The sequence below is a fragment of the Phocoena phocoena genome, chromosome 1, assembly GCF_963924675.1.
Source record: "Phocoena phocoena chromosome 1, mPhoPho1.1, whole genome shotgun sequence".
NCBI classification, from domain to species: domain Eukaryota; kingdom Metazoa; phylum Chordata; class Mammalia; order Artiodactyla; family Phocoenidae; genus Phocoena; species Phocoena phocoena.
In genome coordinates, this window is record NC_089219.1 from 186709146 (window position 1) to 186735370 (window position 26225).

Genomic DNA, 26225 nt, shown 5'->3' on the forward strand with positions numbered 1-26225 from the left:
ATGGACTTCAGCGTTCTCTGCATCACAGTCGGGCCTGTCATCACCACTGGGTGGTTCTCCTCTGCTTCTGCACTCCGAGACAGTTAAGTGGAAGGAACTTGCGGTCTGTAGAAGCTGCACCCTGCGAGGGAGATTGCGAAGGATCTTCTTCGAAGTCCCAGGAGTCCTCATCTCCCTATTCCGCTTCTGCTGCCTTTCACAGCTCTTGGATGCGGAGCTTCTCACTGATTTCGGCACACTTATCTCAGTAGCTCAGAAGGGAATGAGGTTCCTTGATTCAGTTCATGTGAAGGTCCAAACCAGTTGTGTTTGTACTGTTTTCCTCTGTGGGGCCTTTGATTCTTTAGGGATAATAAAACTATAGCCAAGTGGGTAGCAGTCTAATTTTACGTAGTGTTTCCATCTCTCATATCGTATCTCTGATCTAAAATTCTCTGATTTACATATTGTGAGTGCAGGATTGGTACAAGTTTTATGGGGGGCATTTTGGAAAAGTTCACCGAAATGATGAATGCAGATATCCTTTAACAGCGATTTTAATAAATCTATCCTGTGTATACATTCACACACATGTAAAATGATGTGTGTGCAAGGTTGTTTGTAGATCGTATTGAAAACAAGTATAACGCCCATCAGTAGAGGACTGGTTCAGTAACGTATAGTACATCGATACAGTTCAATACCATGAAGTTGAGAAAAGTGTGCATACTTTGCTATTAGTTGTGTAGAAGGGTTGGGGAAATATAAATAGTCGTACTTGCCTGTATATGTATAAAAATTGCATTTTGAATAATACAAAATAGAGTAGTAACATTAGTTTCTTTGGAGAGAGGAACTGGTTGGTTGGGAGACAGGGCGGGAGGGAGATTTTTTCCTCTGTATATTTTTATGCCTTTTGAATTTTGCATCATGTGAACTAAAAATATGTATAATTTAAATAAAAATAATCTCTTGTTTTCTGGTTGCAGAATAGCACCCAGATGCTTTAATGATATTGCCTAATTCCTGGCTGCTAAACTGAGTTTTTCCAAATATGAGAAGGAACTTAATAAAAGAGGCTTTGTTTAGAATATGCGCACTCCTTGTCCTGAGAGTAAAAGATGGAGAAACTGCTAGCAAGAAAGCCAGCACACTGTGGGAACTAGTTCAGGCTTCTGTTTTCTTCAAGGGTACAGTACAGCCCTAGCATGTTCTGAGTGCTTAAGTTGTGGGAACACGGTCCTCAAGTGAGAATATTTCTACTCGTTTGGACATCTGACTCAGTACGCTACAGCCCAGAGTGATTCTGAGTTTCTTAAGTCCGTTGTTGGAGGGCTGTGTCTGCATGAGGTGAGTCAAATCACCCAGGTTCCACACATTGCCCTGCCTTTTTATTTGGACTCCAGGGATGACTCTGGGTGTTTACAGCTACTGAAGGGTTTCAGTAAGGGAAAACGGGGATGTGCTGTGGAACTCTAGATCAAGTACGTAGAATATAGCTCAAATCTCTAAACCAGCGAGGCAGAGTGCATTGCATTTTTGTGCCACCAGAGTATGGCAGAAATGGGAATGCGCCTCTTAATTACTGAATGTAATCACAGCAGGGACCCAGCTGCTGCTTTGAAATTCATCGTGAATTTGCACCCAGGCCTACCTCATGCCTCCCAAGGGCTGGTTCCTGCCCCTGACCAGTGATAACACAGATACTAAGGAAGGCACTTTCTGGGGGAGATGGGACTCCTCTGTGAGCCGCTTTTACATCAAGGACTTCTTCTCCGAAGGTGCTGAACCTTTCTTAGATTGCAAGACAATAGATGTTCTATAGCTACAGATTAGTCTCTTCCCTGATTGTTTACTTATTGATAGGAAGAGGATAGAGTCAGATTCTTAGCTTTTATTCTTGGCCTCTCTTTAATCAAAACTTATCAATGTTTCTGTCATCACTTACTTTTCTCCTCTATTGCCTAGCACACCGCAGGTCCTCAACAAGTATTTAGGAAGTGCATGAACCATAGCATGCAGTTAGAGAAAGAAGGTAATATTCACCTGATGCTAGTTAGCAGTTTTGGTAAATGTAAGGGATAGTGAAATCAGGATTTTTAAATGATCTGAGTCTTTAGAATCTGGGGTTTAAGTCAGAATGATCTGGATTCAGATACTGCAATCCTGTCATCTTGTGAAAAAGTTTTGGTCTTTTGGGGCCTTAATTTCTTCATCTGTGGAATGGGATAATACCACCTACTTAACAGGGTTAAAAATAAAGACATAAAATAACATGAAAAGTACAAAGAAGATGCTCAAGACATCAAAGAAGATGTCTCGCTCAGACTGTTTCCCTGGTCCTGTCTACTGGAAGATGATGAAGCACATACACATGGGGTCTCACCAATTGCTGGGGGTCTCGTATTTCCTCAAGTACAACATGGATGGAGTTGGACCAGATGTGGTCCGTTTCCTTCCAGTTCTTTCTATACTGGTGGTTGCAAACTCAGATGCCTCCGGGGGCCAAGCAGGTGACCACACCGCTGGGCGGGGCCGAGGATGAACCTGAGAGTGCAGCCCTCTGTAAAGACACAGCCGCTATCGGTCCGAGGTTGACTGTTTCCAAACAGGTCACGTTTGTGAATGTTTGCGGCCTGCAGGCCAGCAGTTTGAGACTTCTGCTATCAGCCCCCTAAGTACTTTTTCAAACTTAAAAATGTTCTGTATTAAACAGATATACTTATTATATATGCAAGAAAAAGTGATCACAGTATAAAGAATACCCAGGTATGCACCTCCACTTTAATAAATATAAGCTTTACTTTAGAAATATCCAGTATGTTACCCTGTCCTTTCCCCTTCAGAGGTAACCATTTTTCTGAATTAACATTTCCTTTTTTAAAGTATTTACCATGTTTATACCCTTAAGCTATCATTAACTTTGCACATTTCTGAACAGTACATCAGTGCAATCACACCAGATATATTACTCCAAGCAGCCCCACTCCCTGCTCCGAATCTTGAGATTCAACCATGTTGTCATCACTGTAACTAGCTCTCACTGCTAAATAGTGTTTCATCATAAGACTAAACCAAGATTTATTTTTCCACTCAAAGTTCTGGACGGTTGGCTTGTCTGCAGTATGTTGCTACAAGGCAAAGCTACAATGAATCTGTTAGTACAAGCTAAGTTTCTCAAGGGTAATGTTTTTCAGAATGTGAGTTGTGACCCATTAATGAGTTATGAAACTTAGTGCGTCAGAACCAGCATTTAAAAAAAAATTTATTTTTGGCTGTGTCACTGTGCACGGGCTTTCTTCAGTTGCAGCGAGCACTGGGCCACTCTTCATTGTGGTGCACGGGCTTCTCACTGCGGTGGCCTCTCTTGTTGCGGAGCACGGGCTCTAGGTGCGCGGGCTTCAGTAGTTGTGGCTCTCGGGCTCTAGAGCGCAGGCTCAGTAGTTGTGGCCCACGGGCTTAGTTGCTCTGCGGCACCTGGGATCTTCCCAGACCAGGGCTCGAACCCATGTACCCTGCGTTGGCAGGCGGATTCTCAACCACTGTGCCACCAGGGAAACCCCAGAATCACCATTTTTTAAATGAAGTAACCCAGGATAGATATCAGATGCATCTCACATTGTATTGTTTCATGTAATGTTTGAATGTTGTAACATGTATACCCCACCATGTCCAAAGTGGTCCTACGGTTCCACCAGCAGCACCTGGTCAGCTTCACATCCATACCAACACTCAGTCTTAGAACTTTTAATTTGTGCCAATCTGGTAGGAGTAAAATGGTGTATCAGTTTGGTTTTAATTTACATTTCCCTGATTACCACCGGAGGTAGAGATTTGTTGGCCTAGTTGGATTAGTTTTAAAAGGATCACTTGTTCTCCTAGTTGTACAGACTTGACCCTTAAAGTGAACCCAACTCTGTAACTCAAGAAGATTCCCATCTGGGGACTTCCCTGGTGGTCCAGTGGGTAAGACTCCGCGCTCTCAATGCAAGGGGCCCGGGTTCGATCCCTAGTCAGGGAACTAGATCCCGCATACATGATGCAACTAAGAGTCCACATGCTGCAACTAAGAAGTCTGCATGCTGCAACGAAGATCCCTCGTGCTGCAACTAAGACCGGCGTAGCCAGAAATTAAAAAAAAAAAAAAAAAAAAAGATTCCCGTCCAATGCCTACATTAGCTCAGAAGTGACTACTGCAGGCCTTTTGCATCCAATGAACAGAACTCGTTGTGAGGCTGGGGAAAATTTGCAAAGGCACAAAAAGGCATGGAATAACCTCTTGAAGAGACCTTAATCAGGGCAGTTTTAAAAGAACTAAAGTCTAGAGTATAAATATCATGTAGTAGACCTTTGATGTTCACAAGGCAGGTATCTTCCTTTTTTTTTTTAAATTTTATTTATTTATTTATGGCTGTGTTGGGTCTTTGTTTCTGTGCGAGGGCTTTCTCTAGTTGTGGTGAGCGGGGGCCACTCTTCATGGCGGTGCGCGGGCCTCTCACTATCGCGGCCTCTCTTGTTGTGGAGCATAGGCTCCAGACATGCAGGCTCAGTAGTTGCGGCTCACGGGCCTAGTTGCTCCACAGCATGCGGGATCTTCCCAGACCAGGGCTCGAACCTGTGTCCCCTGCATTAGCAGGCAGATTCTCAACCACTGCGCCACCAGGGAAGCCCGGCATCTTCTAATTACTGAACTCTACTGCAGCATGACACCAACTTCTCCAGGAAATGTCTGTGCGCTAAGTGGAGACACGTAAAGTGGCCTGGAGCAGCACGTGCTAGGAGTTCAGTTAGGCTCATTCGCTGGCCCGCACACGCCAGCCTGTCAATACCTATGATTCAGATTCGTGCCTCTGCAGAATCTGCAATGATTTTACTGGTTTTAATCCTTTGGACTTAATCCTTTGCAAATAGCTGAGACCACACATGTTAAATCTTTGAATGCCAAGTGTCTTCTGTACTCTTTTATTATCATCATAGTCTTTGCATCAAGATACATAGCAATGATAGCAGGTTTCTTTTTAAAGCTTAGTATTAAATATTAAATATCTTTCCCCACTTTAATTTTACATTACTCTGCCAAGAAAACATGAAAACTCAAGTTATTTGAAGCCTGGACACACTTCCATGATTAGCCGGCTGTGTAAAAGTTGGTGGCTTTGCTCTTCCTGCTGTGTGAGCAAGTCCAGGCCCTAGAAAGATGGGCGAGGTTGTAACTGTTTCTCAAAAGTGTGCTACAAAAACGGATGGCCTGTTATAAGCCAGGTTACAAAGTCAAGACAGGGGTGAGGGAGGGACAGTTTCTTCCAGAAACAGAATTTCTGAAGAGTCCCAGTCCATCATTTTTCCCCAGAACGGTTGGAGGAGGGGTAAACTCTTAACATGAGCTTCAAAGCCCCGTCTCTGTGAGGGGACAGTAGTCGCCTTACCGAGGGGCGTGCGGCCATGTCTGCCCATCCCCACTGCTCTCAGCGAGGGAATGGAGAGTTTATTGCCCAGTGAGTGTGAAGTGGGCTGAAGCTCGGTTGGTTCTGAATTCTCTAAGAGGTTTCTTCTAGAAACAAGACAACTCAGACTCTTCCTCTCACTTCAGCAAAGAAGTTATTTTAAAAGCACTTGGGAAGTTCCTGCTGTGCCCTTGCGGGGCGGCTCAGAGGAGGGAGTCGTCAGTACAGCCCCCTTCCAGGCCGTATCGGAACTCCTGAAGGTTGGAGACCCCGTAGAAGTGGACGAAGGCGGCTGCCACCACCAGGACGTGGAAGATCTGATGAGACTGGAACTGCAGGGACACAAGAGAGGGGCCTCAGGGTGACGGCACGGAAGGCTGGAGGCAGTGGAGAAGGCACTTGCCTCTCCTCGTTCCTCCCTAAAGTTTTTTACATCATAAAAGTGATAGATTTGTTGGAGAAAAAAATTTTTAAGCCCTGTCAGGGATACGCCAAAATATTACTATCGGTCACTCCCCTCCCCGCCATTCTCCCACCTACATGCATGGACATGCATGTAGGAACTCGTGTGCACCCCCAGACACTACCTGACCCATGTCTCTCACTGCCTCTGACTCCGAGCTCTACCTGTGGGCTGGTCTCACCACCACAGGCCCCACTGAAGTGTCGTTTCTTACCCATATGTCGAATTTTCCAGGGAAGAAGCGCTCAGGAATCCGCGCGGCATAAAGGCCGGCTCCGGTGATGTACATCACAGCCATGAGGAAGAACCAGCCCATCTGGCCCACCGTGGTGGCCTTGACAAAGCCCTCCGCGATTGTAAAGTGCATGGTGGGCACGACGCCGCTCAAGCCAAGCCCCAGGAACACCCCTGAACAAAGCAGACACAAGAGCGTCAGGCATGGAAACAGTACCGCTTGGAAGGCACTGCTGTCTCACTCTGATGAGCTACTTTCTGGTGAACAGTACATGTTTATTGGAAATTTAGCGCAAGAAGGAGAACACTCAGCAGACACTTCTTTAACATTCAGAATGGGAAGAAGGCTGTGTAGATGGTGATACAGCTATTCCCTCCTAAGGAGCGCCAAGAACAAACGTCTCACATTCTTCACTACCCGTGAAGCAGCCGAGGAGACCATGTAGGTCAGAACTTCCTGATGGCTGCCTTGGGTACAGAACCGACATGGTGAGGCCTCAGGTAGTTTGCCAGCCAGGGAGGAGCAAGACAGGTTTCCCATTAAGGTCAGGACCCTGACCTCCTGAGGAGACAGAGAGACCCAGACTGGAAGTCGTCAGTGGCCACTGGACACAAAGTAAGTAAACGGACGGACAGAACGGGCGCCGGCTCAACACCATGGCCGTACACGCAACTGCAGGGCAGGGACTGCCTCTCTGTTTCTGCAGACGGCCTCGGTAAAGCATCAGTCTGGCACGTGGTCGGCACTTGATGAATACTTAATTATTTTAAATGAAGGTTAAAACACAGCAGATGTTAAGTCTAAAGGGACCGAAGACTAGTGCTAATCGATGTGTTGCTGCGAGTAATAAAGCTTGAGTCTGGATGAGACAACAGGGAGATGTTTATGCTCACAGCCATCATGTTACTTGGTGACAGTGTTTACGCCCAAAGTATTTTACTTACCAAGCCAAGCCTTCCATTCCTTAGTAAAATAACTTTGGGTGGTTTAATTTTAGCCCCTTGGTTGGAGCTCAGCGACCCTCAGGTTACTAAAATGACTGCTTTGTACATTTTTTAACTTCCTCAAACCAAATATAAGAGCAGCCATTTCTATACTTGTAGCTCATTGACCAGGTTGGTAATTATCTGTCCTATTAACATTTTACTGAAATAGTGTGAAACCTGGGGGAGAACTGAGCTTTGAAAATGCACGCTGTTTTGAAAGTTCTAAACAAACACAGGTCGGGGCCCAGGGCTGACCCCCTTGGGCTCAAGGTCCAAACACCTATGAGGTTTCCGCTCTGTCTCCCGACCCACCTGCTCTCGTCTGCCGGTGCTTAGGAGTGGCAAACCGGTCCCACTGGGCCACAATGATGGCAGAGATGCCCAGGACACAGACGCTGGAGAGGTAGATGAGCCGTGGCTGCGGGGAGCAGTAGAAGGAGTAGTAGAGCCAGGGCACGAAGCTTCCCATGATGAGCAGGGCGATCCCTGAGTAGTCCAGCCTGAAAACAGCCACAGAATGAGCGGAGCGGTGGGAGGAGTGAAGAGCTCCCAGGGCTTTCTGTTCGCCAGCGGCTCTCAGACGTGACCGCCCCCAGCCCCTCACTGCCCATACGATCTGTCCTGTATCCCGAATCAAAACCCCATGAGGTCAAGCACTTCTATTTTGCGGTGGAAAAGTCTGAACTGTATCCCTTTCCCCTGGCTGTGAACAGCTACATCCCCCTCACGGATACTTAAATTCAGGAATTCCACCATATTCCAGCCAGTCTCCAGCTTCCACGCAGGAAGGGCTCTGAGTACTCCCCAGTTCTGAGAGGTTGAGCTCTAAAAACAAAACCCTTAAATTGGGAGTATTATTAAGGTGTACTGTTCTGTTTTAGTCGACTTCTTAAAGATAAAAATGTATTCTTGTTACTGGTGTTACTGAGAAAAACAAAATAACTCACCATCACCTCCAAAACCACCACCACCACCAACAAAAAAAGCAAACAAACAGAACTCCAGGCTCAGAACTGGGGAATAAGGAGAGCCTTAGAGGATGGACATCTGGGGCTTCCAGCAGTATGTGGGCAGCAAAGATAAGCTTCACTGGACCAGTGGGTTGGAGCTTCAGCAGGACGGAGCACAGAAACTTTGCCACGCCCTGAACGGCTTGGGCCACCAGGAAGGTAGGACAGGACTGGGTACTCGGTCCGAGAGAGCAGCCCACTGGTACCCCAAGTTTCACAAAGGGCAGCACTGCACAGGGAGAAAATATACCCACAACTGGGCTCCATCTGTTGAGGAGGCTGCAGTGAAACTTCTCATGAAGGACTTGAGAAAAGTTTCCTGATCCTCTTATACCCGCAAAACAGAAAGGCCTTCCTCTGGCACATCAGGGAATCTTTAGGAGTTGCTGGAGTTTCCAGGACCCTGCCAGCACCTGGATCACAAGGTGTCCCTACCGACGTTCTTCTCACTCACTTGGAAAAGGTCCGAGAGACCTTCTCTGAGTGACAATAGACGGTGTGAAAGAGCCAGGAGAAGCTGAGGCAGAGCACCGCGCCCAGGAAGAACATCCCGAACACCACCTTCTCCTGAAGGGGGGCCATGAAGTACATGTTTGGTCTCAGCATGGTCAGGATTCCCAGAAAGAGAAACAGCACAAAACCTACAGGACGGAGAGAAAAGAGGCCTGAGGAAAAAGGGAACGTGTGATGATTTAAGCCAGCACTCAAGCTACAGGCTGAGCTGTGGGCACCGCAGTCGACAGCTTCCGGAGAAAATGGCACCCGTCACGCAAACCCAGACAGAAAGAGCATCCTCTGAAATGCTGGCGTTTTGTTTCTACCGCGGGGACTGTGAAGTGGGAGGAGCTGCCTGCACCGGGGATGGTTCTGACCACAGAGGACGTCATCTCCTCCGCTTCTAGGCCCCCCCATCCCCGCCTTACAGACCAGCGACAAAGGGCCCAGCAAGCTCACTGGTAGTTTAAAGGCACGATGCCAGCTGTCAAACTGTCGCAACAACGTTGCTTTTCCTTCCCATGGACAAAGGCTGTACAAGTGCTGGCGTTTAAGGAGACAAAACGTCCGATCCTCCACCCACACCACTCACCAAGCAGGTGGGTCCAGATGTTGCCGGTCTCCGTGTGGATGCGGAAGATGCTCTGGAAGCAGGCGCGGAAGGAGGGCATGGGTGGCCTGTGGCCGTGCAACAGGTAGTCGTTGTCCTGCAGCCAGTCGGGGAGCACGTCGTACGGGATGACCCTCCAGCGCCCCTCCCAGACCTGCAACCACACACTCTCTGAGCGGGGCCCCGAGGACGCGAGCCAACCCAAGGACAAGGGGTGAAGGAGAGCATCAGCCTGGCTCCAGAGGGGCCCAGGGAACGGTGGGGCCGGCCTGAGGCCAGAGAAGCCAAGACACAGCACGAGCGAGGCCGCCCCAGGACCGACGGCTCGTGAATGGCTTTGTTCCGTGTCACGATAGTTCACCTGGATACGCTTAGGTAAGTAGATAAGTGTTTCTCAGTCTTTAAAGAGAATATGGCAGGACCTCCCTTCAGCTACTTGAGTTTTAAAATTCAGTAGATGTAGTGAATGAATACAAGGAAATAGAAATTATATATATGGTTTTAAAAATATACATTTACCCCTCTGCCCTCTGCCCCCGGAGACTCTGGTGGCCACCTGTCCATCCTTTCCCCCCTTTAGATACTACGTTCTCACTGGGTTGAGCCTATGACTTTTCAAAGCAGGGCTTCTTAACCTGGGACGTATGGACAATGGACAGTGTTGGAAATTTGGATGGAAAAAAATTTTTATTTTCAATCACTTCTAACTAAATTTAACATTTCCCTCAGTTGTAAGTGTGAGCAAGTCTAGTATTAGAATTTGTGACTCTGTCACCAATAGAAATCACAGATATTTTCATACACTAGTTTTGCAGATATCAAAATATTGTTTCTACTGATTACCACTTAGAAATGATAAATTCTAATAAAATACATTATAGCTTGTCATGCTTGTCATGCATAGCTAATGTATCAATAAAGGTGCCGTGTTACTATATCACATTCTAACATTTTGATGACTGCCAAAGGGACTGATAGCAAAAACAGGTAAGAACTCCTGTTTTAGAATATATTCTGAGCAACGCCAACAGAGTAGGCGGTAAAAATTTAGCCAGATTCCCCTTGCTTTACTTCACCGTAAAGGAAAGCAAGCCCACGCACAGGAGCGAAAGCTCTTCCCCCCAGAGCGTGCCCGCCAGGTGCGGGGAGCCCAGGTGAGCCTGCCCTCCCCCTTCCAGGACAGGACCTTGTACACAAACTCCTCCATCTTCTCCATGGCATGGTGGGCTTGCAGGGGCAGCGTCAGCACCCGCACCTCCTCCTCCTCTTCCTGAGGCACTGCGCGTGCCCGCTCTTCTTCGGCCTGCAGGAACGAAGGAAACACACACACACCCCAGGAGTTCCCTAGTCCAGAGTGAGCGATCCAGAGAAACCCCAACTCACTGCTCTCTGCCCAGCCCCTCTCCCACACACCGGCCTTGTGGCCTTTTCTCCTACGGCATGACAGTGCACCAGTTTACAACTCTGTAAATGCTGCAGCGAAAGCCCAACGCAGCACATGGGGGACAGACGGATGGAGACTGGCACCCGAGGCACACGGGACTAGTGCACCAGGCCTACATGCTCTGCAAGTCCCAAGATCCCACCCTTATCGCTAACACAGCGGTTCCGAACTTGCCCCATTTTCCCGAATATTTCTCTCTTCCAGATCACTGAATGCTCAAAAGAATGGAAAAGACGGAGTTTCAGAGATTCCCCTAACAATTTAAATCTGTGCAGTTCTCTGTTCACTGGCTCTGGGGATGCCACGGCGACTGAAACTCTGCATCCACAGCAGCTCCCGGGAGAAGCAGGGCCTCAGAACTGGTTCCGCGAAAGAAGCTGCAGGCCCTCCCGAAGTGTGCAGCCCGACAGCCCTGCCTCCCAAGCAGAGGCTCCGGCCGTGTGCGGACAGCAGCTCCTCCTCCCGGCTGTTCTTTCCCCTGCGATGCTTCCTCTTAGATTTCGCGACACAGACTGATGCAGACCCCTCTCCCCCTCCGTAACGGAGTCCTTGGTTTCACTCAGGGTGGCAATGCTACTGCAATTTTGCTCAGGCAAAATGAAAAGACCACACCGATGTGCATGAAGCGCTGCCAGGTGCTTTCAGGAAGGGTGGGCCCTGCTCCCCCAGCCCCGCCCCTGGGTGACACAGTAAGAATGAGATGGAAGAGCAGGACAGGTGCCTCCCGGGTGCAGCGTCCATACCAGCCTGTGGCGGCTACTTCCAAGAACTCTCTCTCTACGAGAGAGACTTCTACCTTGTCAAAGCTACACGTTGGCTTTTTTAAAACATCTTTATTGGAGTATAACTGCTTTACACCGTTGTGTTAGCTTCTGCTGTATAACAAAGTGAATCAGCTATACATATACATACATCCCCATATCTCCTCCCTCTTGCATCTCCCTACCACCCTCCCTATCCCACCTCTTTAGGTGGTCACAAAGCACCGAGCTGATCTCCCTGTGCTATGCGGCTGCTTCCCACTAGCTTTCTATTTTACATTTGGTAGTGTATATATGCCCAAGCCACTCTCTCACTTCGTCTCAGCTTCCCCTTCCCCCTCTCGGTGTCCTCAAGTCCATTCTCTACGTCTGCGTCTTTATTCCTGTCCTGCCCCTAGGTTCTTCAGAACCATTTCTTTTAGGTTCCATATATATGTGTTAGCATACGGTATTTGTTTTTCTCTTTCTGGCTTACTTCACTCGCTACAGGGGTTTTTGTTTGTTCATTATACGAAGCCCAGCCTAATCTTGCCTGACTGCTTCCTTACTTCAACCACAGACAGGCACTGGCCACTTGCAGGATTTCAGGTCTTGTGCTAAGCACTGGGGTATAAGCAACTGCTTAGTGGGAGAAACAGATAAAAAGAGCTACACTACAGCGTGATGAGGACTGGGGTAGGGACAGTCCCTTTGGGAGACCAACAGGCCTAAGGGGAGAGGCGGGCCCTGGGGGGACAACTTACTTTGGTTGGGCTGGCGACGCCCCGCTTGCCCTGCTCCTCTAGCAGGGGGCCCAGCTCAGCCAGCTCCACTGTGTCCGCCTCCCTGTTCCCGGCAGGGGCCCCACTGCCCTGGGCCACCACAGGTCCTTTGTGAGAAGACATCTGGCTGGTACCTCAATGCTCTGCGGCTTCAGCTTGGGGAAAGGGTGGGGTCTCTCGGCCCCAGGGGGCAGAGAGTTCCTTGTGATGGAAGACACTGAAAGCAAACACAAACACCAAACACGAAGGGTGTCGACAATTTATTCCTCTTACATCTCATTTCTACGAGGCAATACACAGGGACTAAGACACAGCCCCTGGACTCACAGCCCCTCCAGTCCTAGAGGCCAGTTAAGTGCTTTTGTTCTCCTCTTAACTATCACCCTTTACTTGGAACCTCACTAATCTTAAAGATAAGGCTGAAAACCTAGTTGCTTGCCTCCAAAGGATTTGTTTTTTGCACCAAACGGTCACCACAGAAGAACAGCTACCCACCCGCAAGTCCCTCCCACGCGCACGGAGCGGAGTTTAGCCCACCAGCCCCAGAGCTAGTCTGCCCTACAAAGTCCCGGCCCTGAGACTCAGGAGGCAGACGAGGAGGCCGACACCTGCTGTGACCGCTGCGAGGCCCCCGGCTTAGACATGAGCTAACTGCCGACTGAACTCGGTGGGCCTTACCTACGAATGCTGACACGTGTGCCTCGCACACAAAAGGAACTCGGCTGTGGGCTAGGTGCCCAGTGGTTAGTTTCTCTGCCAGGTCTACTACTTCTCTTATAGGATCACAGCCCGGGTTCGACACCTGGACAGCAAGCTTTCCACACAGCCGCCCCTCACAGCAGCAATAACTTGCCTGGATGCGAGAGGCTGAAGGCAGGAGGCAGCCCAGCCTTGCCCTCTGCCACCAAACAACCGGCTCAGCGAGTTGTCCCAGTAGCCATAGCTAATGACCTATGCCCCACTCAGACGAGTTTTTCAGAGACCTGAGACAGGCACATAGATCCTGTAAGGAAGTAGTCTTTAATCAGGTCCCAGGGAGATGAAGGCGTAGGGAAAGGAGGGGAAAAGTGCCCCAAGATTTCCAGCCCCGCAACAAAGGCGTTTCCTGCTCGCAGCAGGAGGAGCCAGAATATCCACATTTTCTTGCACTGGGGTCACCTGAGCCCCGAAAAGCACAGGGCAGTGCAAAGAGGGCCAGGCAACACCTGCACTCGGGGCGAGCTGCATGACGGGGAGGAAACGGAAGCTCGGGCAACCCACACCTTTCCTCTGGGCAGTCAGCACAGCCCTGCGCACCGTGTCCGTCCCCGGTGGCTGTTCACAGACATCCACCTTTGGCATCGTGTACCAGTTCTTTGTTAACCCAACAGTGATCTCAATTCCTTCTCAGGGATTATCGTGCGATATATGCAGTCAGGTGAGGGCAATCCTCAAGCTTGAAAACAGTCATGCTACTCTCAACACACAAGCACAGCTGAAAGCTACTGGCAGAGCTGGTTCAAGAGAACAGACGCCCATAACTCAGTGCACGCAGACCTGTCTTCGGTGTCAACACACAGGCAGTTCCTCTTCCTCCAAACGTGCAAGACTCTGACAAGAGAGACGCCAGTCCATAGTCATAGCCAACAACTGAGCCCAAGGAGAACAGGAAATTGGAGGCCTCTGAAACCTCAAGAGATAGGCAACCCACGTAAGCAGAAACACTGGGAAATCTTTCTCAATAAGCTGACCACAAAACATATGTCCTCAAAGTGAAGTACTACTGAATAAACAGCTTAAATAAGAAATAATTTATACTGGAGCAAAAACATAAATAGCTTTGGGCATCTTGGAGAAGTCTGAAAAGGGGAATATACTCAGCTATTCTAGAATACTGCTGCCAGTATTTGAGGGGTGGCCACTAAGGCTTAAGCCAGATATATAGATACAGATATTCTCGGGTTCTGGGATACCACACTACATGGATCACAAATGTATACATATCCCTGATCTTGGTCAGAACACGTATTTCAAAATGAATGAATGAATGAATGAATGAGGCAGCATTCCAGCAAGAAGCATACGACCTATTAGCTTCTGTTGCTAGCTAGGGGTTTATGGAATTGTGCTTGTAGGGCTTCCTCCTGTCCCTCTCCCCAGAGTAAGCCAACACATTCACTGAATACTTAACAAATGTATTTAGGGCCAGCACCCTAAGGCACTTTAAGGTACTGTGCAAAATACAAAGTTGAACAAGTTAAGTCATTGTCTTGGAAGAGCCTGTAATCAGATGGCATAAGGTAATCTGTGATATGTACAAAACCAGTGATACAACTGCACTGCTCCAGGAGGACAGTGGACGGAGAACCCCTAAACTAGGATGGCCACACACTAAGTTCAGTTACTTTGAGTGCTGTCATGTCACCACAGTGAGCAAAGTCCACTGTCCAGCTGGGTCTTCTAAACTGCAACAACACAGGGACAGGAAAGGGAGAGAGAGGGGTCGGAGGTGTGGCAAGAAAGAAAAGCCAATGATGAATGCTAGGACCTGAGAATATCACTTGACAGCGTGGGTCACTCACAAACAGCTGGGAATGAACTGCAAGCAAGCGTTTCAGTTTCTACTATATACCACCAGCCTCCGACCCTAAAGTGTTAAGACTGACTCTGGGAACCTCAGGAGAGCCGAAGGTACTTCAGCTTTCTACTAGCTTTCCTATCCTTACCTATTTTAGAGGAAACACATTTTCCCTCAAACTCGCCACACCCAATATAGCAATTATAATTGGGCCAGACTGCACTGAGTGCATTTTTGATGGGATTTCTTCAATTCACGCTGATAAATCTTTACCACTAAGCTTTCCAGCTGGATAACCCTATGACACTAGAGAATAAAGCTGTGGAGGCGGGAAGGTGCTTGTGCTCCTATAAATAAGATCATCTGGTGCCAAACTAGGGAAAGGACTGATTCTTAACTGCCAGCATTTACTGGTAAGTTTATTTCCCTCACACTTTTGGAGACATTTATTTTGTGAACCAGTTCCCAAGTTTTCCAGGCTATAGCACACTCCCTCCCTGGAGTCAAAGGCACAAAACTTCTTCTAGGAGTTTTTAATCTGGGGTCCCTGGGCGCTCAGAGGTTCCATGGGTAAGCTCCATCTTAGGCCTACATGACTCACGTTGTTCTAAAGCAAGGCTAGCCTAGCAGTAAAGACAAAGAACACAGCCATCTTCTCCTCTATCTGCTCTCTTTCTTAGGGAAGGTGCTTTCATAGCACTGCTGGGGGGTAAATGAGTCAAGGCAAAGGCTTATGTTTGAAAACTATCAAATTGCAGTAAGGGAGCCTCAGCTTTCCTATTTGATCACAGTGTCACTGACTTAGAGTCTGCAGTGAAAAATCACAACGTAGCTTTCTTTGTAGCTCTTCTCCAGATAAAGCTATCCCAACAGAAGGGGTCTGTTTTTTTTGATCCCAGAGACAGGTAAGCTTTTCAAATGCCATGACAAAAAGAAAAAAAGTGAAGTATACAGGAATATGAAGGCGTTTCGTACCAGTCCTTGTTTTTAATACCTGGCTTTTAAGTAAATTACACATATATGGCCACTATAGTTACACATTATAGCGATAACTTTATACTGTGAAAGCCCCGATGAAACAAAAGCAAACTAGGCGCACGTCTAAAAAGCCAATCACTTGGAATCAGTTTGCCTAGAGGGCACTTTCAAGGATCTCTTCAATCCAAGATAGCTAAAACTTTATGAACATTAATCACGTCCCCAACATTTCTGAGCGGGAAAAGGGAATCAACTTTGAGTACAGTGAGAGTAACAAAGTCCAGTGGGTGCCATGAGGGACAAATGGACATTAAGGACAAAATGTAACAACTCTGAGGAGTACCAGCACCAGAAAATACCCCACCAGTATTAATAAAGCTTCTGGATTTAAAGATGACTGTTTAGTTCACCAGCATGATCACAAGTACATGGGACAGGAGACTGTAGCAAGTGCGTTAAAGACTTTCCGTGTGGCTTTATAGTAAAGGAGTCAAGGAGATTTCTTAGGGAAAAATAGAGAAAAAACTTTCGGGCCGAGAACGAAGTGCAAATATCTTTTATCCATCTGCGAATACCATTGATTATACACAACACGCGTGGCACTGTCAGGCTACAGAGAAGGCAAAGAGACCAGTTAGTGGCTTCGCATGGCTGCTGGCCTCTATTTTAAGAGGAGGCAGTAACTTCTGTTTTCTACTAAAACCACTACAAGGCTAAATGCCATAAAGTGCTGGAGGAATTCAGAAGAAAAGCTCAATTTTAGTTGGAATAATCAGGAAAGGTATGGTGGAAGATTTTAAGAAAGGATCTTGATAGGTAAAGATGCGATCCAGGCATTCCAGAAGGGTAGTGCTATGAACCTAGGCAGGCTTGAAAGAACAAAGCCCCCAGGGCAGTGAATAATCCACCTTCCATAAGGAAGTCTTGGAAAGGTAAAATGAGGCCAGACTTAAGAAACTGGAGACAGCCTAAAAGCCTACCTACGGTGGTGCACTTTACCTATTAGCAATGGGGAGCCTACTGGGTTAAGGCTGCGCCCTTGTCTGAGTTTCCTTCCTAGTTGCAGGCAAAGTGTTTGCTTAAAATTTCTGCTTATCCTCTGGGGATCATGTAATTTCTTGGCCACTGAGCATGGAATGCTTTCAGATTCTACTCAGAAGTTAGGTATAGTTTTGTGGAGGTCTAACCCTAAGACGTTGCTCACAGGGAACAAGATTGATTCCCCAAGTATCAACCACTATAAGGTAACACAGAAGTTACTCCTGGGATAAAGAAACTTAGTGGCTGCAAGCTGGGAACTATTACCCTGATGCTGCAACCTGTTTGACACCACCCTGCCTAAGTTCCTAGTACTGTATGGATGCTACAAAACGTAAGGAACAACAGTTGCTCCATCACCGGTGACACAACCCCTATAAAGAGAGAAAAGCTGGAGACAGATCCCACGATCACTTCATTTCAGAAAAGAACCAGCCATTATAGCATTCGCTTGAGTTAAGTCAGTGGCCTATATAGTCCCTGCTGTGTTTTCTAGCCTTTCTTCTACATACTGGGGGGAAACTGGTTAATCCAGCTAAGTACTTAGTAAGCCTCCTGTTGCTCCTCTGACACCTGAAACTATGGAAATGAAATTCGCCTTGTCAGTTTCCCTTTCGCCAATGTAGCACCAGAAACCGAGGAGAAACATACCTATTTTCTTCAAATTCGAAGGCTTGACCAAAAATCTCAAACATAGGATGGCATCAATGAGAGATTTCTGAGGGAATGAAATTTCGTTTTTCCCTAACGTACTTTAGATTTTGCTCACATCGCAGCTTTTGGGACTACCTTAAACAAAGGCAAATTGTCCACCAACGTCCCCTTCTCCCCCATCAAGGTGGGCGCACACTCACGGTCTAGGAACCCTAGAGCTCCTCAGGCCACCAAAGGCGGGTACTCCCCGCCGAGAGGCGGTTCCGCGACCCAGGCCTGCAACCCCTCCGCGCTGGCCTCGCGCAGCGTTGGGACCAGGCTCAGCTCCGGCCTGGCGGGCCCGAGTCGGAGCCCAAATCCGGACGTCTCACCCCGACGACTGGGAGGCACGGCAGCCACCGCGGCTGTTGGCAGCGGGGGACGCGGCGCGCACAGGAGGGGCCACGAACGTGGACACCTGACGCGGAGTGGCCGGAGGCGCGGCCGGCTTCGGGCGGGGGTCTCGGGGCCCTCGGAGCCCTCGGGACGCCCGGGCAAGCCGGCTCCACGGCTGCCGCCTCAGGCCCACGCCGAGGCTCCCGGGGGGCCTCGCGCTCCGGTCGACCCCCGCCCTCCCACCCGCTCGCCCCCCGCCCTCCCACCCGCTCGCCGCGGAGCCCCGGGAAACTTACGGCAGGCGGCGGACTCTGCTCGGGGCCGCGGACCCCGCGCTACATCCCGCGGTGCTGGAGACGGCCTTTGGCCGAGCGGCCCGAATCTTCTGCGCCCTCCCCGCGCCGGAAGGGGCGCGCAACCGCACGGCGTCACCTCCGCGGGAGCGTCACCGTCCTCACGGGCGCTCCGCCCCCTTGGCCTCAGCGAGGCCCAATCACAGGCCGGCTTCTCAGCCCTGCCCCGAGCGGGACCCGCCCCTCCATCTGGCCCCGCTCCCTCCAGCCCGACAATCTTTCCTCAGTCCCAATCACAGGCCCGCTCCCTCGGCCCCGCCTCCCCATCGCGGGTCCCCGCCCCTCCTGACGGTCCCCGCCCCTCCGGACGGCCCCCGTCCCCTCCGCGGCTCGGCGGTGCCTCAAGTTCCAATCGTCGCAGGTCCTCTCCCCTCGGCCCCGCCTCCTGCGCTCGGGCCCCGCCCCCTCGCTCTGCTCCAATCATAAAACCACCTCTCAAGGCCTTGCGGGGACCACGCCCCCAAGCTGCAAACTAGGGCGCGTGATGGGGATGGAATTTCAGGGAATTAGACCGAACCCTGCGAAGGAATGCCGAATTTCCTACCCTGCACCTTGTCCTCTAGGATGGGCACTTCTTAATTTCTCTTTTTCAACCTCATGGCTCCTCCCTCCCTTCCGTAAATATTTACTGAGGGCCAATCGTGTGCGAGGCACGAGGCAGGCTGGCTCCTGGCTAGAAACAGCGCGGCGGCGCTGACTGGTCTTCCTGGGGACTTCCTGCTCCGCCCCGGGCTCCCGCTGCGGCCAGAGGGGGACCGCGGGGTGCTGCAGCCCTCGCCTGGGCGACTGACACTTCTCACTTCTCCCAAGGCTGGTACGTGACCAGTCTATTCTAGATGCAGAGAGAAGGTACTTTAGTATGATCCTGTATGGATGCTTCAAGGCAGTGGGATTAATTCTGGTGCTGGTTAAAAGCGTAGCAGGCTCTTGGACTCACATAGACCCAGGCTTCTGTCCCTGGCCAGGCTCTCACCTTGAGCACGTTACCGAACGCTCCACATCATAAGTACCTCGTCTGAAAAACAGAAATAAAATAGTGCTGTTTCACGGGCTCTTTGTCAGGATCGAGATAATTTATGCAGGCTCTTAGTTTGATGCTTGGCAAATCGTAAATGCTTCACAAACCTTAGCTATGATGTGCTGCCCGCTGTATAAAACCCTCAGAAACGTGTGCTGTCCACAGGACTGAGTGTTCTCAGCATGGCGTTACCAGGCTCTTACCTGCTCCCAGGCCTCGTCTTCCTCCACTTTCCCTCTGGCATTTGGGCCTCTGAACTTGCCTGGTTCTCCACATGTGAACTTCTCTTCTGCTTCTCAGGCTTTTGCACGTGCTGGTCTTTCTGTTGCATTGCTCATGCCCCCATTCTCTGCCAAAGGATCCAAGCAACTTACAATTCCCAGTTGTAGGTTTGGCTTTGGATTGAGACAATCCTAGCTTCATATTCAGGCTCTGCCAGCCACTGACCAGCTGTATGACCTTCTGCATATCCTTAATCTCAGACTCACAGGATTATAATAAGGATTCAATTACATAATGATCATTTAGCACAGCGCCTGCTACGAGGCTGTTAACTAAAAAACTTTTTTTCTTCTCTTCCTCATTCTCAGAATCTTTTCCAAACCCTTCCCATCTGCACCTTGTATCTCTTCTATAGTATTAACCACACTGTGTTGTAATTATTTATCGCTGTCTTACTCTAGACGATGAGTTGTTTGGGGTCTAAGAACAGTCTTGGTCATGGTTGAATCCTCAGGACCTAGCACAGTGCTTGGCACGTGGCAGCTCCTTAATGTTTGTATATTGAGTGGATAAGGCAGGAACCCGTGTGAGACAAGGAATGAGCTTCTGTGTGGGAAATTCTCTTTGCTGGGCTGCTTCACTGTGTGAGCCCAACAACCCTAGGCAAGATTTTCCTTTTTGGAGGTGAGGTAGCCGAGTGTGTCTCACAGAGCCCAGTACACACACACACCAGCTGATCAAGACATGTCTGATGGAATACCAGTAACACAATTTAGTGATGGTTCTACCCTGGGGAGCATCCACAAGCCTTTCTTCCAGGGGCCCCAGGGGAAGCAGTATACAGTTCCATGCAGAAAAACAATGCCGACCTTCCTCCTGACCTGATGCATTGTTCTGTTCCAGTGTGACTAAGAGAAGAGCTGAAGAGGTGGCCCTGGTGTGACGCTGGCCAGGGCCAGGCTGTTGCAGCAGGAGAAGGGCGGTCAGGACAGATGTACCTGGGGGCCAACTCTGTCCAGGCACCAACCAGTCTGGCTAGGGCTGGTGGTGTCAGGTTACTTTTTAAAGGACAAGGCTTCTCTTCCAAATAGAAAGACAATACTTTGACTTATTTGCCAGGTACCCTGAAGGATAAATGCAGTGAAGAAAGGGCCAGGAGAAGGAAGGAGGGAAGGAGTGGCCAAACCAAGGACCACTGTGAGGGGTACCTGGGCTCCAAAAGCTTCCCTCTCACTTGTATTCTCCTTCCTCCACCTTAAAAGTCCTCCAGGGAGAAGTTGAGCTTCTGGCTCTGCAGAGACAGCTGCTAAGATGAGTGTGGAGTTTGGTGGCAGCTCACATTTCAGCACAGGGTACAACCGCTCAAAGGTTCTTTGGAAGACCCGGGGGAAATTCTGTGCTGGGAAACCCTTCCTCCCAAGATTCTCAGGCATGAAAAGCCTTGGAAAAAAGGACCCAGACACAACCACCGCTTCGGTAGAACACAAGGGCCTTAGCCCCATTTATTTGCATAAGCCAGAGGTTTCTGCCACAGTAACAGTCTTAGATCGTGGGGAGCCCTTTCCCTCCAGCCTCGGCAGGGGCAGAAGGAGACAGACACACAAACACGTCTTTCAGATCCCTTTCTCTGAGGTCTGAAGAGACCATCTCCTCCTCTCCTGTTTTTTGCCTCTAAAAGATTAGCTTTCTAAGTCTGCACCCCCCACCACACACAGAGTCTGCTATGGGTTAAGCACCAAATGTTAAATCAAACCCATTAAACAGGTTGCTCTTTAACCACAGACACAAAGAAGAGTGTGATGCCACGAAGGAACTGGCCAGTCTTGGAACAAATGTACATGCTCCCTTCTTTCTGATCCGTGGAAGAGTCCGCTCCTTGAGCCTGACCTGGATGTTTCATCACAGGGAGACTGGGGAGCCTTCCAGGGGATGACTCGGCTTTGGCCCTCTTCCACGGCTCTAAGGATGTTGTTCCCGCAGGGACCATCCAGATTCCAGCTCCGGAGAAAGACAAAAAGGCTGACACTGTCGGGAAGGGCATCTAGGGCTTACAGCATTTGAGGGCTGACTGGCGGCAAGTGCCGGCAGCGGGACCAGGGAAGTGAGGGGATGCTCAGTAGGTAAATCGCATCCTTTGCGAGTAGCCCAGTTTGTCCAAGTTGGGGTGGCAGGCCAGCTGCACCATCGGGGGTGGCCCACAGAGCAGCAGCAGCACATCCTCCCCTGGGGCGGGCAGGTGCTCCTGGATCATGTCGGCAGACACAAAGCCCTTGCTGTAGGCCCAATCTGCATGGGGAGAGGAGAGAATGACACTCCAGATCCATGCTGGCAGGGGGGTGCAGCGCGGGGCCGGGGTGGGGTGGTGGCAGTCCAGAAAGGCTCCTGAGAGGGTACAGAGCTGTAGCGGCAGCTGGACGGGTCTACTCAGCCTGCTTCAGCGGCACGGCCAGCCCTGCACCCACCCGGTAAACAGGAACCGCGGGGAAGAGTCCAGGAGACCACTGTGTCCATGAGCTCCGAGTTTGGCAGTGTCGGGCAGGGTCGGTTTCACTGAAACCAGAACCCACAGATGGGCGAGGCCCTGATTTGGGGATGTCCAGAAATGGGGAGGGTACCTTCTGGGGGGTGATCCAGAGTGAACCAGAGCGTAAAGTGGTCGGGGTGTCGGGCCTGCAGCTCCTCTAAGTCCTCCCGTAAGATTATGTCCTTTTCAGTCTGAAATGAAGAGGAGAAGCGAAGTCTTTAGGAACCTTCTCAGGTTCGTAAGCATAACAACATAAAGTGCTCTGCTGTAACAACTTTCCAACCAGGAAAGAAAAAGAAAACTGAAGTTCTAGGGAATAAGCAAGGGTTTTAGGGAGTTAGGATGAGGGGATGGAGAGGGGAACAGCCTTTATTTACACAGTATGAAGGAATAAAGACAGAATATTTAACAAAGGAGACGCAAGGAGCAAGTTTCCATACTCAGGACTAGACTCCTTAAACGTTTTCTTTTTTTCTTTCCTTGTGGGCCAGGGAGGGAATGTGGCTCAGTGCTCTGTCCTCCTTATTGTGGAAGAGGACCCTCTACCCGCAGGGAGGCCTTGGCCAGAGGCTGAGCCAGACACTGGGCTAGTTTTGCCCGCTGGTACCATACCTCTCCCCACACAGTAACTCTGAAGTCCCAGGACTGAGAAAAGCAACGCAACCTGGTTGGCAAAAAGCAGGAAGCACTGGGTTGGATCTTCTGGGTCTTTCAGGATGGCCTGGATCAGCTGCAGCATTGGGGTGATTCCTGCACACAGATGCCCCACGGTGAGATGCGGTGGCCACCCTCCCCATCCCTGCTCCCTAGCTGCCCAAGCCTTTCATCTTAATTCTACTCACTCACCCCTTCACTCTGTCTTCCTTTGTGTCCTAAGTCTCTACATTCCCCCCGTGTCTTCGCAGCACCTACATTTCTGGACAGAGAGGCCCTTCACCCCAAACTCACTACAATTTATATCTGGTAGGTGAATTGTGGTCACGTGCTCAAAGTTCACATAAATTCGTATTGCTGAAATCCTTCTAAGGAACCAATCCAAGACTCTCTGGAAGTCCCTTGGAGGCTAAGGCTCCAGTATCACAGATGACTGCAAGTACCTACTGATTCAACGCTGAGATGCCTGGAGCCCTGGACATGCAGGTTAAGTGCACTTGCTTTGGAACTGAGCAGAGCTGCACACTAACCCTGCCTCTATCCATGTGGAAACGATTCAACCTCTCTGAACCTCTGTGTTCCCATCCGTAAAATGGGAAGGCTTGTACCTATGTCATAGACACATACAGAGTCCAGCAGAGTGTCTAACATAGGGAAATGTCCAATGTTAATTTTCTATCTTCTCCACTGTCCTATTCTTAGCTGCTTCTCCGTTCTCACCTAAAATTTATTAGATGCATTCCATCTGAGGTCTCGGGAGAGCCCACATGATTTGTTTCTCTCATTCTGTCAGTTAAAATAGATTTTGGGGGGTTTCTACCTGATTATGATTTTGTTTTGCAGCAACTGGGGAGCTCTAGGCATTGCTGGGAATGCCCTGATTAAATCTGGCCATGATTACCAAACCTTCTGAGCGTCACCTGGAAGCTGCCACGGCAACAGTCACAATGGTGGGAGGGAGCAGGGGACAAGAACCTGTGCCACCGGCAATCATTCCCAGTTTCCTGGCCACTCGCAGTTCTGGTGGAGACGTTTTGTTGGGCTGAATGCTAAACATCCCTGAGAAGTCGAGTGGAGAGAGGAGTGAAAGAACAGTCAATTCAGGGAACTAAGTAAACAAATGCAAAATCGAAAATACGTCCCAGGCCAGTTCTGCAGCTGCTGTGGAATCTGATCCTGGAGCTTAGGTGTTGAGCCAGCCCTGACAACAAGACACTTCAGGGGCAATGGGGCCAGGACTGTCTGTCCCATATTATGAGCTACGAGTCAGTTTAGGAACACACAGTGAGTCATAAGCTGACTCCCACAGAGGGTCACTCCCTGCTCAGGGCGACAGGCATGAGGCCAGGTGTGAATCTATTTTCCCAAGTGGCACAGAGCAGCTCCCAGGCTTGCTAATGCACCCGGCTGTTCCCACTGGAAGGGCTGAACGTAATCTCTGGCTCTCTGCATAGCTCGGCCTGAGGGGCGGCTCTCTGAGGGAGAGAAAGAGAGGCCCGTGTTTGCATTAGTCATCTCCAGGGCTGTCACAGTGGGTGAATTCATGTGGATGGAGAACGGATCCCTGTGTCAAGAGGGGCTGAGGAACACGCCTTTCTATAACGTCAGGGCTGTGTTTACAGGAGGGGCAGCTGGCCCTTACCCATGTGCACACACACACATGGACACACAGAACCACACCGTGTGGAGAGGACGCCGGGCACCAGAGACGTGGGAGCTAGGCCGTTACCTTTCCCAGCGTAAGTGAGCAACCCACTTGGCCCCCGAAACTCCACCACGTCCCCAGTCTTCAGGCTATCCAGGTACTGAGACATCTTCCCCCCCTCAGGAAATTTGGGGTGCACACCCTTCAGGTAGACCTGATAAGACAGAATGGAAAGTACTTTGTTTGGAATGTCCCTGGTTTCTGAGCCCCCTGTTGACTGAACCTGCCTGAAGCAGGGCAGGGATGACACACATGCTCTCTCTTCCCATTCCACATACTTTCTTCATGTCCACAAAGGACACGCATCTCCTCCTATCAAACACATCTTGGAAGTTTCTACAGATCCCAGAGGGAGGAGGATAAGGGGCTCCTGGGGCTCCTTCCAACCTTCTTACCTTGATGACAAGATCCACATAGCCTTGGTCCTCATCGCTGGTGACGGGAGTGTACGGCCTGATGACCAGGCTGCCATCGATCCGGGCAGAGAGGTAGACATGTTTGCCTGGGGACCACATGCAGAGCTACATAAGGGCTCCTGTGGAGGTGCTGCATTCCTGTTACCTTTCAAAATAATCTGGGAGGTTTGAGAGGACAGAAGCGTCTTGCTCCGTGCTGGGGTCCCAGTGAGCAACCAAGCAGGGAGGATTCACCCCTCTGAGCCCCCAGCTGGATCCCTCATAAACTCCCCTCTGCTGAGATTCTTATCAATGACTGCCCAGGACCTTAGCAGTGAGTTGAGGGTCTGGGCAATGGGGAAAAGATTAGTGCTTGCTCAGCGGGGATATAAGCAAATCCTGCAGGAAGGAGGGAGGACTGCTGAGAGTTGAAGATGTCTGGGGGCACAGAAGGCACACCCTAGAGTGGCCCAGGGCACCTCACAGCCTGGAGGATATGCAGCCTGGTGGGGAAAGGGTGATGGGGTGGGGAGGCACAAGACTGAAGCAGCGCGTTTCAGGAGACCCCAGAAGGGGGCTCACCCTATTAGAATACCAGGGAAAGGAGCCCGCGCCGCAGTTCTTACCCACAGGCAGCCCCAGAACGTGGTGGGCGGTGGGCAGGGCAAAGCGGAACCTCTTGGTGTTGTGGTTCACGGTCTGGAGGATGGATGACAAGCGTCTCACCAGGCAGGTCTGGTGTCGCCAACTCCCCGGGGCATCCCAACCACAGCCGAGCGGAACTCCGGTCCCCTCCGCTACTCCACAACTCACTGTCTTGTCTAGCAGTCGCAGCAGGTACTTCTCATTGGGGTCCAGGAGCGTGATCCGCGGCCGGCGGGACCTCCGCACCAGGTAGGAGCCCAGAGCCAGGCCGAGCAGAGTCAGCAGCCCCACCCCCAGGGAGGCCAGCAGGACTGGGCTCTGCGGGCAGAGGGGGCAGCGTGACCGTCGCGCCGGGGAAGAGCCCAGGGCGTGGGCGGTGACGGGCCCCTACGACCTGCCCCCCGGGTGGCGACCCCGAACTCCAGCGCAGGAGCAAGCCGAGCTCAGGGGGCAGCCTGGGTGGGGTCCCCAGCGCGAGCGTGCGGTACCGAGACCCCGGCATCCGGGGCGGGGTCGGCGGTGAGAGCCCCTGGTCCGGACCTGAGTGCCGGGAACCAGAAGGGGCGGAGTCCCCTGGTACGGGATACGGAGCGAGGGTCTCACCGGCTGCAACCCCATCTTCAAGAGCCGCGTCCTCCACCTCGCAGCCAGCGCCCAGATCCCACAATGCGCCGCGGGGCGGGCCGGAGGCGGGGCATGGAGGGGGCGGGGCATGGTTGGGCGGGGGCCGGTGGGGGCGGAGTCACTCCGCGCCCCACCTCTTTCCTCCGGACTCGGCTCCCAGGTACTCCCAAAAGGAGGGGCTGCAGCTCCAGACCCTCCTCTCCAGCCTTCTGTTCCTGCTACTAAGACCACTTAGCGTCGAGCAGGGAGGGAGTCCTGTCAAACGTAGAACCACACCAAGCTGGAGCTGGAAATC

The 26225-nt window shown here is 50.6% G+C and overlaps 2 protein-coding genes across 2 annotated transcripts; both read right to left on the reverse strand.

Moving 5' to 3' along the window:
• Positions 1–4910: 4910 nt before the first annotated feature.
• Positions 4911–18193, reverse strand: ADIPOR1 (adiponectin receptor 1). The gene is made up of 8 exons (XM_065891868.1): positions 18087–18193; positions 12171–12405; positions 10409–10525; positions 9205–9376; positions 8572–8758; positions 7420–7607; positions 6101–6294; positions 4911–5755 (listed from the first exon to the last, which is right to left on the reverse strand). Exons 2-8 carry the CDS (start codon positions 12309–12311, stop codon positions 5627–5629), a joined length of 1128 nt encoding a protein of 375 aa, XP_065747940.1. The 5' UTR covers positions 12312–12405; positions 18087–18193; the 3' UTR covers positions 4911–5626.
• A 2669-nt stretch (positions 18194–20862) lies between these two features.
• Positions 20863–25970, reverse strand: CYB5R1 (cytochrome b5 reductase 1). Its single transcript, XM_065872926.1, has 9 exons — positions 25910–25970; positions 25475–25624; positions 25288–25360; positions 24662–24768; positions 24291–24420; positions 23537–23620; positions 22572–22657; positions 21999–22098; positions 20863–21669 (listed from the first exon to the last, which is right to left on the reverse strand). Exons 1-9 carry the CDS (start codon positions 25922–25924, stop codon positions 21497–21499), a joined length of 918 nt encoding a protein of 305 aa, XP_065728998.1. The 5' UTR covers positions 25925–25970; the 3' UTR covers positions 20863–21496.
• Positions 25971–26225: the final 255 nt, after the last annotated feature.

Bases quoted from the DNA above. Each gene is read 5' to 3' on its own strand.
- ADIPOR1 (XM_065891868.1), bottom strand. From the start codon at position 12,311: ATGTCTTCTCACAAAGGACCTGTGGTGGCCCAGGGCAGTGGGGCCCCT. The intron at 10,526-12,170 runs GTAAGTTGTCCC...TCGTTCCTGCAG, and splicing joins GCGTCGCCAGCCCAACCAAA to GCCGAAGAAGAGCGGGCACG. The intron at 5,756-6,100 runs GTAAGAAACGAC...GTGTCCCTGCAG, and splicing joins CTGGAAAATTCGACATATGG to TTCCAGTCTCATCAGATCTT.
- CYB5R1 (XM_065872926.1), bottom strand. The intron at 24,421-24,661 runs GTAAGAAGGTTG...CTGTCTTATCAG, and splicing joins ATGTGGATCTTGTCATCAAG to GTCTACCTGAAGGGTGTGCA. The intron at 23,621-24,290 runs GTAACGGCCTAG...TCGACTTCTCAG, and splicing joins GCTCACTTACGCTGGGAAAG to GGATGTTTAGCATTCAGCCC.